Raw genomic sequence first — 15,536 nt, 5'->3', positions numbered from 1 at the left:
AATTAGTTGGTAATGTGTATCAAGAGCTTTAACAGTCTCACCCACTGCTAGAAACCTAGGCAACAGGTTATTAGACAATATACAAAGATGTTAACTGCAGTGTAACTAACACCACCCACTTCTATGAACCTACTTGACAGATTATTAGACAATATACAAAGATGTTCATTGCAGTGTAACTGACAAACACAAAAAGAAACCCTATAGGAATGGCCAAAATGCCCAGCAATAGAATTACCTGGTCATTAAAAGACACACACACACACACACACACACACTTTTTTCCTTTTGAGACAGAGTCTTGCTCTGTTGACCAGGCTGGAGTGCAGTAGTGCAGGCTCAGCTCACTGCAACCTCCGCTTCTGGGTTCAAGCCTCCCAGCAGCCGGGATTACAGGCGCCTGCCACCACCATGCCTGACTAATTTTTGGATTTTTAGTAGGGACAGGGTTTCACCATGTTGGCCAGGGTGGTCTCGAATTCCTGATCTCAGGTGATCCACCCGCCTCAGCCTCCCAAAGTGCTGGGATTACAGCTATGAGCCACTGCACCCGGCCTATATAACAACCTTTTAATGGCATGAGAAAATGCTCTTAAAATGTTCTCACATATGAGTGGGAGCTAAACACTGAGTATACACAGACATACTGAGTGGACTCACAGACACGGGGCTGCAGAAGGTGGCAGGGTGGGAGGTTAAAACTTCCCTGTTGGGTACAAGGTTCAGTATGCGAGTGATGAGTCCACTAAAAGCCCAGATGTCATCACTGTAATACAGCTGCACATAAGAAATCTGCACTTGTACCCCCTAAATATATAAAAATTCAAAAAAGAAAATGCTCGTAAAAAATATTTCTCAACATTTTCAGCAGGATACAGTGCTGCTGTAGTTTGATTTTGGCTATTATTTGGAGGAGATTCTTACAACATAACTGCCTTGAGGGCAGTGCCTGGTCAGCTCCATTCACCGCCGGGCTAGGAGGTGCCCAATAAATTCTATATTGTTGACTCAATCTAGGGATTGTAAAATTATGACTAATTTTTATTTGCTGTTTTGAAAATCGACAAAGAACAGGCAAGGCTTCTATAACCAGGAAAAAAAATAATAAACTTGTTTTCAAAGCCTTCTAAAAGGGTGTATTCCTCCTGTTTTTGAGGATATTTGCTCTTTCTCAGGAGTGGGGAAACAGGTCCAGTAGGGGTGCAAGGCACCTCCTGAAGCTCAATGGCCTTAGAGTGGTTGGGTGACGCTACTGCCACTGACTCGACGTTGCTGGGTCATTCTGACGTCACTGAGAAGAAATGGAGAGTGAAGAGGGCCAGGGGACCAGGATGGCAAAATCAACAGCAGCTAACGTCCAATTTCCTGTACCTCTGCCTTTTCATAGTCAATGCACACTGTGCGAAGGTGACTACTTCCCCGCAGCCTGAGATGTCACCTCGTTACCTGTACAATAAACGGTCCGTGCCACAGTGGCTGCGATGATGCTAGCGAGCCCGGTGCCTGCCCCAAGCTCCAGCGCCGTGCATCCTCGGAAGAGGTCCTGTTGGAACAGGATGTAGTCTGCCAGGAGGAGGGCGCCCCGCCACACCTGGAGGGAGGAGGACAAGGAGTGACAAGCAGCATGAGGCTCTGCGGAGACCTGTCAGGGCCACGGGAAGTGGACGGGACCTACCCACCTGCTTGCCAACATCCTCCAGGGGCGTGGCCATGGTGTGCTCTGGATGGGACAGAAACCAAGAGAAATGCCCACTGTGAAATGGGGATGGACAGAACACCACAAGGGAGGGCTGTGCGGCAACCTGCCAGCGTGGTCAGATGGGTGTCAGAGGTTGGAATCAGGGGGTCTAGAGAGCAGCAGAAACACAGGCTGTGCTACCAGTTGGGAAGTGACTTTCGAGCACCACTCAGAGGCCAGGAGCTGGGGCTCACATTCTTTCATGTACCTGGGTATCTCTGCCTACAGCCCAAGGCTAGGGAGGGTCTCAGTTAGGTTTTCACCCAATTTAATTACACACACATGCAGTGCACTACTTTTTCAATGGCCAAGAATTGCAAATTTCTAATCATTATGTATTTATATACTACTAACAATCACAACTCATTCAAAAGTATTTTCTTAGAAACATACTTAATTTCATTATTGCCTTAGAAATATACTTAACTTCTACATTAGAAGTTAACAAAATAAGTTTAAATTTACATCCTTTTTTAAAAAGTTGAAAGAAGTATGATAAGTTAGTATAATAAGTATTCTCAAGTGCAAAATACATTAGGATCAAATTCTGGTGATTGGGAGAAGAGAATGGAAATAAAAGATCAAGAAGAAAAGGAATGAAGCAGAACATTTTTGCTGTTAAATAAGAACCTGCTCATCTAAGAGCTCCTGAGGGGGGGAAAAATAACTTGCTCAAGTATTTTTAAGTGAGATAGTAATGGCTATAGCCAATTGCTCTGTCTGTCACCAAACCAAGAGAGAAAATGACTGTGTGGGGTTCTCTTGGGCACCTGGGCCAATGTTCTCTGAGGACTCCTCCTGGGAAAATTAGGCCAAAGATTTCAGCCCTATGTGCAGAGTTAGAAACTTATCTCTGAGTAAAGTGACTAATGCATCATCCACCAGCATCTTGGCTAGATGTGACATGGTGGCTTCGAAGGCACTTTTAATAAAACATGTTTTCAGAAGGGCTTCAGGTTGCTGTGGCCTAACACGTAGTCACCTGGTTTGAAACTAGAACAGAAATATACTCGCCGAGCCATGTGACGCCGAGTTCCTTCACTGAACCAGCATTCACTAGAGAGACACATTCTGTGAGGCAGGCCTGGCTGCCACTGGGATTCTACTTGACTGGCTCACACGTATTTTACAGATGAAGACACTGACTAAAGCTCAGCATTACTGCTTGTAAAATTAATAGAAACAAAAAGCACCTTCTCTATGTGAGGCATTGGGCTAAATACTTTCTCATTTAATCCAGAAATCGCCCAATGACAGGTTGGGGTGTTGTGTTAAAGATGAGGAAAATGTGGCAGCAAAGGTCAGCAGGTTGTGTGGGTCACAGAGTGGGTGAGTGGCAGATGCGGGGTTCCAAGTCAGGTTGTCTGCAGTTTTCTGGCTTTTTGACAGGGTCTTGCTCTGTCACTTAGGCTGGAGTGTGGTGGCATGGCAAAGGCTCACTGTAGCCTCCACCTCCCAGGTTCAAGTGATCCTGCCACCTGAGCCTCCCAAGTAGCTGGGGCTACAGGTGTGTGCCTCCAGGCCAGGCTAAGTTTTTTTAGTTTTATAGTTCTTGTAGAGACAGGGTCTCAGCATGTGGCCAGGGCTGGTCACAAACCGCTGGGCTCGAGTGATCCACTGTTTTGGTCCTCCAAAGTGGGATCACAGGTGTGCACCACTGTGCACGGCCTTTTCTGGCTCTTCAGCCCGCTCGGAAAAGGGAGATGCAGAATCTGAACCAGGTCAGGGACATGGTTTAAAAAGCTTGGTGCAGAGCCTCCCAGGATGAAAGGCACGGGGACTCACTTAGAAGGCTGAAGGCTTGCATGCTTGTGCATGGAGGGAAAGGAATGTCTGTGGTGTACAGCCCTGCTCCGGTCCCTGCTTATTTCCTCTTCCCCAGTCCTGCCCATGCCATCTCCTGGGTGTGGCTCATAGCCTCCTCTTCTCTCCCTCCATCTTCCTGGAAAAGCTCCCTCACCATCGGCTCCCTAACCCCAGCTGCCTGAGGGCTTCTGTTGCCAGGGGACACTTTCCATAGTGATTTCAATCCTATGTGATTGGTCACTTCCTTCCAGGGGTCTCATGGACGTCAGTTCTGCCTCACAGCTGTTCTCAAGAGGTGGCCAGCTTCCCTAAAGAGAGAATGAGGACCCTGAGGTCAGAGACCTGCATGATAACCCAGTTTTGTCATTTCCTAGTTGGGTGACGAGTCACTTCACTTCTGGAAGACAGAGCCAGTTTCCTCTTCTGCAAAATGCAGAGGCAGCACCATCCCTCATTTGTGAGGCTGTAACTGGGTTTAACCAGATAGCACTTCTGAGAGAGCACAGGCTTGGCAAACATCTAAACACCACTGAGATGGTCAAAGCCCCCAACGCTTGCACAGGTGGAGGTCACTGAAGCCCAGAGGGGGCATATGACCAGCCCAAGGTTATAGTCTGAGAAAAAAACATCTAATTAGATCAAAATATGTCAAGATGGCCGGGTACAGTGGCTCACACCTATCATCCCAACACTTTGGGAGGCTGAGGTGGGAGAATCGCCTGAAGCCAGGAGTTGGGAGACCAGCCTGGGTAACAACGTGAGACCTATGTTTTTCTAAAGCCAAATGGAAACAAAAGAGGATTTAAAATGAAGTCATTTGGGAGTCTGACCAAAAACTGACCTAAGGAGAATGGACAAGGGAAAGAACGAGAGGCTCAGGGACGCATCAAAGGAAGAAGCAGATGCCGTGCAGCTCTCTGGGACCAGATGGAAAAAGCCAGAATGAATTCCCCAGGAAGCTGAGTGTGGCCAACCTCAAGGGCACTCTCCTTTCCTGTGTCTGATACCGTTGCGTCTGGAGTACAGACATTCTGAGGTCCACCCCACCCCTGCCCTGTTTCAAGCTCTCGCTAGTGTTTGAATGGGTAAATGTGCTTCTCATGACTCAGCACAATCAGAGATCACAACAAATGCCCAGTATGTCTGCCCTGGGCCAGGCATGGTCCAGGTGGCTGAGTAGGGATGAGGGAGGATTCACAGTCTAGGGTTAGAGGCCTAGGTGACTTAGGGACCTCCCTATCCAGGGCCATCTTGTGGCTCCCACTCCCGTGAAAAGTCAGAGTTTATATGTAAATAATTCCAAAGGTATCTTGAGAACATAAAAGGCCAGGCTGAGGAACTATACCCATGAGAAACTCTAGGGCTAGCAATGGGATAAGAAAGTATTAGAATCTCAGCTGTCCATATCGGATTCTAGAATTATGCCTTACCTCATTTGCAGATTGTGTCTCTAGAAATGCAGGAACCCAGACTCTTCCTCAGCCAGTCTCCCTTCTCCCAGCTTGGGCCAGTCCCCAAGACGGAGGCTCACATTTATGGAACACTGAATCTGTGCTAGGCACTCTGCTAAGAGCTTTATATGTGTCCTCCCTCTTAATTCCTCACAACTGGAGGAGATTGTACCCATTGTACAGACAAAGAAACTGAGCTGAGAGGCTAAGCGACTTGCCCAATTCTCCGGCAGGAAGGCACGGGATTCAGAATCTGACAGCCTGAGTTCTAGCCCTGCCTCTCTCGAGTTCTCTGAAGGGGTCTCAGTTTATCTCTACAATGGAGAAATTGAACATAATTTACTTTGAATCCTGGGTCTGTGGATTCCTAGCAGATTCCTGGAGAAACTTTTTAAGGTTTTGTCAAACCCTTGGAATAGTTACGAAAATACGTATTTTTCTTTTTTTTAGAAAAATCAGTTTCTGAAATGGGTCTATAACTTGAAATAAATGGGATGGTTTATGGGTCAGAGGAAAAGGGTGGTGAGGAGAGCGACGTCTGCTTACCATCCACTCTGCACCAGGCCCTGCTCCTCGCACTCACTGGGCGCTAAAACCCAGGGAGAGTAGTCCCCCTGACCCTATAGGGTTCTGAGTGGGTAAGACACTTGTCTCTGGTCATGGCTTGTGAAGGTGGAGCTGGGCTCAAAATCCAGCCCTGCAGGATTAGATCAAGTTTTGCGGATGAAAGTGCTCTAGCTGGTTTGAAATAATGCTGAGTTACCACCTAGGTTCACACATTAGCTACCTTTCCATTCTCCTCCCTCAGGGCACGTGGGGAGCAAATGAGAGCTGAAAAAGTGAACTTCCAGGTATACAGACAAGGGGCCTCACAGTGACGTCAGTGGAACAGGGCAGGTGGAGAAGCTGGTCACCGGCCGGCCCCTTCCAGAGGGACTTTATTCTTAGCTCATAGGATGGTAGATACCAGGAACATTCAACACACACTAGAGACAACATTCACTGTGGAGTAACTGACAGGGTTGCTCCCGTGCTCAGGGAGGCTAATACAGTGAGGGCTCAGAGGGAAACGAGCCATCATCAGCTCCCCTGAGAAACAGGACTTTCCAAGCCTCTTTTGAATGCTCTGCTCCCATGATGTGGAATGAGAACACAGGCTGTGGCATCAGACAGACCTGGGTACGAGTCTCAGCTCTGTCCCTGACTAGCTGTGTGACCTCAGGCAAGTTCCTCAACCTCGCTGAGCCTCAGTCTGTTCCTCTGTGAAATGTATACTCATCCCTCCCTGCAGAGGCCATGAGGGCAGAGGTCACCCATGGGAAACACGGAGCAGGGTTCTGGTGTGAGTTCCACGTTGCCCTCTCTGGGGCAGTCTAGAAGAGAGGCCGCCTGGTAGCACTGTACAGTTACTCACTAACTGTTTGCTGAGTGGGTAGATACTGAGCTGCTGTTTTGTCTGCGTTTTTCAGAGTGACCCACTGACCCCCATTCTCTGACCAAGGCCACTGCTGGGGAGGCCTTTCCCCAGGAACTCAGACACTACCAGGACCCTGGATCTCAATGAATAGCCCCAAATCACAGCTCTGCTCCCTAAACGAGCAGTGCCGGGGTAGGCAAGAGCCCTGGTGTGGACACTGACTGCATGGATTCGAACCCCACTCCCCACGACCAAGCTGCATGGCACTAGGCCTGTCACTTCCTCATCCGAGCACCCCTTAGAAAGGGCTGTGCGGACTAAGCAACGCGATACTAGTGAGACATCCACAACACAGCGGGTGCTTAACCAGCACCGATCACTTCCTGGCTCAGCTCCCTACTGCTCCCGGAGTTTCTAGAGTGCCAGGTCCCTAGATTTCAAATCCTAGAGTCAGCAAACCCCTCTCCTTTGCCCCCATACCTGGGTGGCAGTTCCTCTTTGATCCCACCTCTGGGTATCTGTCTAAACCTCTCTCCTGTCCCCGTTCCTGCCACTTCATCACCTCCCCTGTCTTACCTGGCTTCTAGCTCCCAGTTCCCAGTCCATCCGACTGGCCCACACCCCATTCACTGTGACTTACACCCCTCTCCCTGTGCCACACTCCAGCACCAGAACCTCCCACGACACCCTACTGCCAGCCCTGCCAGGCCAAGCCTATCCTACACCCCTGACGTGCTGAGTTAGCACAGAGCACACGTGGGAGGCAGCAGGAGGGAGGCTTCCTGGAGCAGTGTGGCTGAGCTGGGAGCTGTAAGGCAATGGGGAACATGTTAAGGGAGCAGAGGCTGGGGGCAGGCACTCTAGGAAGGAGGCACAACACAGACAAGAAAGCACACAGGAGGGTGAGGCTCTGGTGTGTGCTGGGCAGGAGTGACCGGGGTGGTGTAGAGCTTCCCCAGTCTCACCCAAGCTGGTTCTGACAACTTGTGCTGCCTGGGCCTGCGGAGTCCATGCTCAGACTGTACTGAGCCCTCAGCAGCGATACCGTGGAGTTGCCTTAATTCTGAGTCCGTGTTCGGATCATACTGAGCCTGAGCCCTGAGCAGCAATACTATGGAGTTGCCTTAAGGACAGGTGAGCCAGACCTCTATTTACCTATTCTGATGATATCGTGGGGGCTGCCTTGTGCTTCTTCTCCCACAACGTCGTCTTCTTCCTGCGCTAGAATCATGGGATGTACCTTGTCTCTCAGAGGCCCTGCTGGGCTGGAATCAGAGGCAGCTCGTGGTCTCCTCACCACATCCAAATCCCCATCCTCGTCCAGTTGAGCTTTAGCCACTTCCTGGCCAGTGGTGTCAGCCCCGGCCTGGAGGGAGAAACCCTCGTTACCGCGGCCACTTCCTGGAGGGGACCCTGTGTCACTCGTCTCAGCAGAAGGAGGCTCTTTTGTGTGAATATCTCTGTGATCGCCACCCTTGGCCCCTGAGTCTGTCCAAGAATCTTGGTTCCAGAGAAGCTTGAATTGGGAGAGGAAAACTGCAAGATAAGACAAAAAGCAAAATGAGAATTCCAAGGTGTTTTCTTTTTTTCTTCCTCTTCTGTTTTGAGAATATCTGATTACCAACATGGAAGATTTTTAAAGGCCAGGTAGAGGTATATTAATGTCAGCAGAAAAGGCCCAGATGATTCAGCTGTGACCATCATCAACAGCAGCCACCATTTCATGAGAATCTATGAGGTACCTGGCTCACATCATCTCATTCAATCTTCACAACTGCTGTGAAGACAGCGTTATCAGCGTCATCTTACAGACCCACAAACTGAAGCTTAGAGAAACGAGCTGATCAAGCCAATACAACTTTCAGGGCTGAGCTTAGGGGCCTCTCCTCTAACCTCCCACAGCATCCTGGGCTTATGCCAGTTTTTGGATCTGTCCAATCATCCATCTACCCATCCACATCCATCCACTTATCCATTCATCACTGAACACTAACTGCGTGCCAAGTACCATGCTAGGTGCTGGGGGTACAAAGCAGAATTTGATTATGTTACAGGCTTACATTTTAGGAGTGAAGTTGGGGAACAAACATGAAACAAGATCATTACACCACACTGTGTTAACTGCCAGGAATATAGGAAAACTGCAGTCTGTGTGACACAGATAATGGCAAACATGTAAGGCAGGGGTAAGCAAACTGTTCCTGTAACAGATTAGATGAAAAACTTTGTGGCTGGGCATGATGGCTCACACCTGTTATTCCAGCATTTTGGGAGGCCAAGACAGGCGGATTTCTTGAGCCCAGGAATTCGAGAACAGCCTGGGCAACATGGTGAAACCCTTTCTCTACAAAAAAAATTATCCAGGTGTGGTGGCATGTGCCTGTAGTCCCAGCTACTCAGGAGGCTGAGGTGGGAGGATCACCCGAGCCTGGGGACATTGAGGCTGTAGTGAGTCAAGACTGCACCACTGCACTCCAGCTTGGGTGACAGAATAAGATCCTGTCTCATAAAATATATCCAATTTTAAGCTTTGTGGGCCCTATGATCTTTGCTGTGACTCCTCAACTCTGCCGTTATAGCACAAAAGCAGCTGTACAAACATGGAAATGAATGGGCATGGCCGTGGCATCATAAAACTTTATAAAAATAGCTGCAGGCCAGATTTGGCCCACAGGCTGTAGTTTGCAGACCCTTGGTATAATGTACCATCCAAATTAGGGCAGGAGGGCAATGGGAATTATTAATCATCAGACCATAACGAGCTAATACAGGGTAACTGGAGCTAGGGAGGGTGGCCAGGGAGGGGCTGTCTGTGCAGATGATACTTGAGGAGCCAGGGAGTGGAGGAAAGTAGGTGCTTCCTCCCTGACCTTGTATCTTATGGTTGCTTCCCTCTTCTCCCTGTGTTCGAGGTACAGAAAAAAGCTGAGAGTGGCCAAGAAGAGCAAGGGAGAGTGACATAAGGGTAAGCACCCAGGCAGAGGCTTGTCAGGCTGACCTCACAGACCAAGTTGAGGAACCTGGATGTTATTGTGAGAGCAATGGAAAGCCACTAGAGGTCTAACTCAGGAAGTGCTGTGACTTGATCTGCATTTTCAAAAGATGCCCTTGGCTGCTGCAGAGATAAGTGGGGAGGGTGTGCAGCAGTGAACTCAATGGGAGAAGACAGGCAGTCAGGCCAGGAACAGAGGTGGCTGGACTAGGGGAGTGGGGATAAAGAGTAGATGACAGGGCCAGGTGCCATGGCTCACGCCTGTAATCCCAGCACTTTGAGAGGCCGGGGTGGGTGGATCACCTGAGGTCAAAAGTTCAAGACCAGCCTGACCAACATGATGGAACCCTGTCTCTACTAAAAAACACACAAATTAGCTGGGCGTGCTGGTGCATGCCTGTAGTCCCAGCTACCCAGGAGGCTGAGCCAGGAGAGTTGCTTGAACCCAGGAGGCAAAGGTTGCAGTGAGCCGAGACTGGGCCACTGCACTCCAGCCTGGGTGACAGAGTGAGATTCTGTCTCAAAAAAAAAAAAAAAAAAAAAGCAGAGAACAGATGGAGCCCCAGCGCTCTGTCTCCCCACTGAACCCTGGGCTTGCTCGGAGCAAAGCTTGGCTCATTCATGTCTGCATTCCCAGCATCAAGTCCTAGGCTGGGCACACAGTAGGTGCTCAGGAAAGCACAGGAGTTTGCTTAACGAAAGCGGGGTGGGCAGCAGTTTGCCTGTAATCCCAGGGACTCAAGAGGCTAAGGTGGGAGGGTTGCTTCAGGCCTGGAGTTCAAAACCAGCCTGGCCAACACAGTAAGACTCCATCTCTACTAAATAAAAACCAGCCAGGTGTGGTGATGCAAGACTGTAGTCCCAGCTACTCTGGAGGCAGGGGAAGGAGGCTCACTTAAGTCCAGGAGTTTGAGGCTGCAGTGAGCCATGACTGTGCCACTGCCCTCCAGACTGGGTGACGAGTGAGACTCTGTCTTTAAGAAAAAGCAAACAAACAAAACAAAAGCAAAACGAACCCACACATATAAAAATTGCAGAGTACAAGGTTTTTAAAAAATAATAAAGGAAAAAGCACTTCAGAAGCGGTCTGAGGATAACAGTTACATAATTCAGTCTTCCTGATATTTTCCCCAAAAAGATGGGTATGAGAAAACAGAAAACAAAATAGGATCCACAGGGCACCTGGGCCCAGGACCTTACCTGGCTGCCCCACGCTGTTCAGCCGCACCATGAGGTGTCTATGGTTCGGGGTGTAGAGGTGGACGTCTGACAGCACAGTATCGCTTCTAAAGGTGACTTCATCCATGGCTGCAGCAGGAGCCAGCTGCACCATCGCCCAGGCTCCACCTTAGTCCTGGGACAGGAGCCCCTCAGAGGCGAGAACAGGTTCTCAGTATGGCAGGTCCCAGAGGACACAGTGCAGACAGGCCTAAGCTGGTAGACAGCCAATAGCTTTGCATCACCCTGGGAGGAGGTCTCAGAGACTTGGCCAGGGAAGAGAATCCAGCTAGAATTGAATTGCATTGTTTATAATATATTCACTTTCATAGTAACCTTTTACTTACAGCAAGAGATATAAATTTCCATTTGTAGGGATAAAGTTTCTCATTTTTTTTCAACTTCTTTATCACAAAAAATTTCAAACAGTAAGAACATAGGGGAATATCATAACCATGTAAGTACTGCTTAGGTTCAACGATCGTCACCATTTTGCCACATGTGCCTGCCCTCTCTGGGTTTCTTCTTGAGCTAGGAGTACATTGCAGACATAATGACATTTTGCCCCTAAATTCTTCAATGTCTGTCCCCTAAGAGCATTTCCCTATATAGCCATAAGACCATTAGCAAATGTAAGATAATTAATAACTCCCTAATAGCATTTAAAGTCAATTTCCTCCATCTGGCTCCCAAAGGTCCTTGAGGTTATTCCCCTCAAACCAGTATCCAATCACAATTTACACTTTGCATTTAGTCGTTAAGGCCCTTTACTCTTTCTTTTTAACTCTAGAAGCTATTATAAACTGCTCCTGTATCATTTGTTGTTATAAAGCTTTCCTATTTTAAACAATGTTTTATTTTTAACAATTTCTTTGGCCAGGTGAGGTGGCTCAAGCCCGTAATCCCAGCACTTTGGGAGGCCGAGGCAGGCAGATCACGAGGTCAGGAGATCAAGACCATCCTGGCTAACATGGTGAAACCTTGTCTCTATCAAAAACACAAAAAATTAGCCAGGTGTGGTGGCATGCACCTGTAGTTCCAGCTACTCGGGAGGCTGCGGCAGGAGAATCGCTTGAACCCGGGAGGCAGAGGTTGCAGTGAGCCAAGATCGCATCACTACATTCTAGCCTGGGTGACACAGTGAGACTTCATCTCGAAAAAAAAAAATTCTTTTTAGAGACAAGATCTTGCTCTGTTGCCTAGGCTGTAGTGCAGTGGTACAAGCATGGCTTACTACAGCCTCAAAATCCTGGGCTCATGAGAGCCTCCTGCCTCAACCTCCCTAGTAGTTAGGACTACAGCTATGCCATGATGCTTGGCATTAAAAATTTCTTTTTGTAGAGATGAGGGTCTCACTATGTTTTCCAGGCTGGTCTCAAATTCCTGGGCTCAAGTGATCCTCCCACCTCAGCTTCCCAAAGTGCTGGGATTATAGGCATGAGCCACCATGCCTGGCCTAAAGCTTTGCTATTGAATTTAAAAAGGTGAGTGGACTTTGGGAGGCCGAGGCGGGTGGATCACGAGGTCAAGAGATCGAGACCGTCCTGGTCAACATGGTGAAACCCTGTCTCTACTAATACAAAAAAAAAATTAGCTGGGCATGGTGGCGCGTGCCTGTAATCCCAGCTACTCAGGAGGCTGAGGCAGGAGAATTGCCTGAACCCAGGAGGCGGAGGTTGCGGTGAGCCGAGATCGTGCCATTGCACTCCAGCCTGGGTAACAAGAGCGAAACTCCGTCTCAAAAAAAAAAATAAATAAATAAAAAGGTGAGTGGAATTAGCCAAGTGAGGTGGCGCATGCCTGTACTCCCAGCTACTTGGGGGGATGAGGTGGGAGGATTGCTTGAGCCCTAAAGGCGGAGGTTGCAGTGAGCCGAGAATGCCCCACTGCACTCTGCACTCCAGCCTGGGTGACAAAGCAAGACCCTGTCTAAAAAAAAAAAAAAAAAAAAAAAAAAATTGAAAAAAAAATTGGAAAAAACGGTGAATGGATTTAAAGGAAAAGTAATTAAGGGAATCACTACACAGATGATATGCAGATATGGAAAAATTATGCAGGTGATACAGCAATAACTAAAACTTGGAAAACCATGGCTGAGGCAAAGTGGTCAAAAACAGGGAGGATCTCCCTCCAACCAAATGTTTCACCTCATTGAAAAGCATCATCAAATAGCAGTATTCTGATGGGCTTTGAAGCTGGACAGCCCAGATGGGGATCCCTGGTCTCTCGCCTTGTGATCTCAGGAAAATCACGTCACCTTTCTGCATCTGTTTCTTCAGCCACACTCTCATGCAGTGGTACTACTGGGTGGGAGAGTCCTTGGTCTACAGTAGGTGTTAATAAAACACCAGCAACCTTCTTGTCCTGGGGTTGGTTTCAGGTATTTAACCCAAACCTGCCCATAACCCCTGACTGCCTGCAGGAACTGTTCCAACCAGGGTAGGTATATCCCCTAGGTATGTCACGAAATCTTGCAGGGTCCCCATTTCTTCAACTGCAAAATGAGGTCATCATGACTCAGGCTGTCCCAATGATCCCAGTACACAGCTGGAGTTCCTACATTTAAGTGTTTGCCATGGGGCAGCAAAAGTTGTTCCAACACAAAAAGTTTTAGGAAAAAGATGATTCCTAATGCTGGCTTTCCTACTCAACACTATAAAGCCATCAAAATGCAAGTGGGTTGTAAAGAAAGTCTGTGAAGCTGGCAAATAAATGCAGAATTTTATGGCGTCATTGAAAGTGGAGAAATGCTTAACCTTCAGGCAAACACTCTTAATCAATGGGACTGGCAAAACCACACCAGATTGTGGAAGAGGAAATACAGCTTATACCTACCACTCATTTCAAAGGCATATCAAGCTTTCTCAGGACTTAGAGATGTCCTGGGGGAAAACTGGGGACTTTCACACATAGTTTTGGGGGCAAAAAAGATCCTCTCTAACATTGCTGTGAAAATCAAAGCAAACCAAAGGATGCCATTTCTTTTTTCACTACAGTGCATTTTCTTTCTTTCTTTTTTTTTTTTTGAGATACAGTCTCACTCTGTTGCCCAGGCTGGAGTGCAGTGGTGCCGTCTTGGCTCACTCCAGCCTCTGCCTCCTGGGCTCAAGCGATCCTACCTCAGCGTCCTGAGTAGTTGGGACTGCAAGCACACGCCACCCTGCCCAGCTAATTTTGTATTATTAGTAGAGACAGGATTTTGCCACGTTGGCCAGGCTAGTCTCAAACTCCTGATCTCAAGGTGATCCGCCCACTTTGGCTTCCCAAAGTACTGAGATTACAGGTGTGAACCACTGTGCGTGGCCTACAGTGCAATCTCGTTGGAAAACTGACATCCCAGAAAAATCAATGTTCTTTGCTTTTTCCAAAAGTGAGCATAATATTACACACCAAATTTTCTTAACTATAGACAAAAAGAAAACTCAAATTCTTAATCTCTAGTTGAATTTTCCATTTTTAAATTCAATCCAACCAGGCTTCCCAAGAAATGTATGCTGCAGGGTAAGTCCCAGGTGAAAGAGATTCCCTTTAAGGGACTTACCCCAGAATCAGCTGTCTGGGAATAAGGAGGCCCTCTTGAACCTATCTCAGGGCCTGTATGAGAAGTAAATGAGACAGTGATCACTTTTAGGGCTCACGACATCTAGTAAACGTTTAATAAGCAACGATAGTAATTATAGCAATATAATAATTATTAAAGTGAACGCTGGGAAGAAAGAAAAAAGGTAACAGTTTCTCTAGTCAGGAAGCCTCCCTCCGGGAATGCAGGGTATGTATGGGCTTCGGGCTCCTCTCTTCACTGGGCAGAGCTGAGAAAGGAGACCCAGGTTGCGGATGGGGACCCGCCCCGCCGCCCTCCATAGGGCTGCAGGCTCATCCCCGCAGCAGGAGCTAATGCGTTCTTGGCTCTTCTAAGGCTGTGGGGGCTAGACTAAGACGCTGCCAGCATTCCCCTCCCATAGGTCCCCAGTCAGTTGTCCCAAATAAGCAGTTTGCTGGGATCACGGTGTTAAAATAACTTCCCTTCTCATCTTTCTGCTAAATGCAACTCACTCAACAATCTGGAATTTGGCGCGACCCCATTGACGATTTAGGGCCAAAAGCAGGGTAACGGAGGGCAGGATGTGAAAGCCCGGGATCGGGGTGGTAATGAGGGGGCCCGGCCACGGCGCGCAGAGTCATAGTGAGGGGCTCCGGGACGTCCCCCGTGGGGCTTCTCGTCCTCTTTCTCTTGTCACCTTCCTAACGCCACCCTTGTAGGTTAACTACTGCCCTCTCAAAAGGCAGTCACAGGTCGGACATTGACCTCCCTTCTTAATCCGGAACCGAAGGAGAGCTGCCTGGACCCAGGACGGGGAAACCCAGGTACGTGGACTTCTTCCCCCAACACCTCTGCTTAGAAGGGGAAACTGAGGCTAAGAGCGGGGTCGGGCCTTAGGGATGTGGGCCTCAGATCCGTGGGAGCTCGGGTTTCAAAGTCAGGCTCGGCGCCCAGAGGTTCCCTGCACCCTACCCAATCCCGTTGCCTCTTCCAGGGACTTACCCGCCGCAGGCCCCAGCCTGGAGTCCCAGCCGACCACTCTCTCGGTGGAACCTCGGCGGCCGCCATAACAGGGGGTCTGCGCAGGCGCGGCCCCGCCCCCACGTGCGTCCGTCCCACCGCAGTGCACCGTGGCTCCACCTACTTGCCCGGGCCGCGTAAGCGTGCGGGGGCTCCTGGCGCACACATGCAACCTTCGCTCTGGTCAGGGGCGAGGCGTGTTTGCTGGGGGCGACCGTTTGCACGTGCGTGGCCAAATTCATTCCTCTAAAAGAGTTAAATAGGAATTAAATAACTCGCCCAGCTGCTAAGTGGTAAAGCCTGGATTCGAACCCGGGGTGTAGGATCCAGAGCCGGTACTGTTTAACCAGCCT

The 15,536-nt window shown here is 48.9% G+C and overlaps 1 protein-coding gene across 2 annotated transcripts in view; it reads right to left on the bottom strand.

Annotated features, from left to right (window-relative positions):
• The window catches only part of METTL22 (methyltransferase 22, Kin17 lysine), a 37,187-nt gene extending 21,977 nt beyond the window's left edge, over positions 1 to 15,210 (bottom strand). The window contains exons 1-6 of one of the 2 annotated variants that reach the window (XM_064362443.1): positions 15,166 to 15,210; positions 14,164 to 14,216; positions 10,605 to 10,911; positions 7,568 to 7,948; positions 1,680 to 1,720; positions 1,447 to 1,591 (exon numbers count right to left, since the gene is read on the bottom strand). In XM_064362443.1, coding sequence (XP_064218513.1) covers positions 1,447 to 1,591; positions 1,680 to 1,720; positions 7,568 to 7,948; positions 10,605 to 10,737 — 700 coding nt within the window. In that variant the 5' untranslated portion in view covers positions 10,738 to 10,911; positions 14,164 to 14,216; positions 15,166 to 15,210. The remainder of the gene's footprint in view (positions 1 to 1,446; positions 1,592 to 1,679; positions 1,721 to 7,567; positions 7,949 to 10,604; positions 10,912 to 14,163; positions 14,217 to 15,165) is intronic. The other variant, XM_064362444.1, reaches the window with a different exon arrangement.
• Between the last annotated feature and the right edge of the window lie 326 nt (positions 15,211 to 15,536).

Source organism: Aotus nancymaae, unplaced genomic scaffold, assembly GCF_030222135.1.
Source record: "Aotus nancymaae isolate 86718 unplaced genomic scaffold, 86718_ANA_hifiasm-v0.15.2.pri h1tg000049l, whole genome shotgun sequence".
Classification (NCBI taxonomy): domain Eukaryota; kingdom Metazoa; phylum Chordata; class Mammalia; order Primates; family Aotidae; genus Aotus; species Aotus nancymaae.
This window is presented reverse-complemented; position numbering and strand designations above follow the sequence as displayed.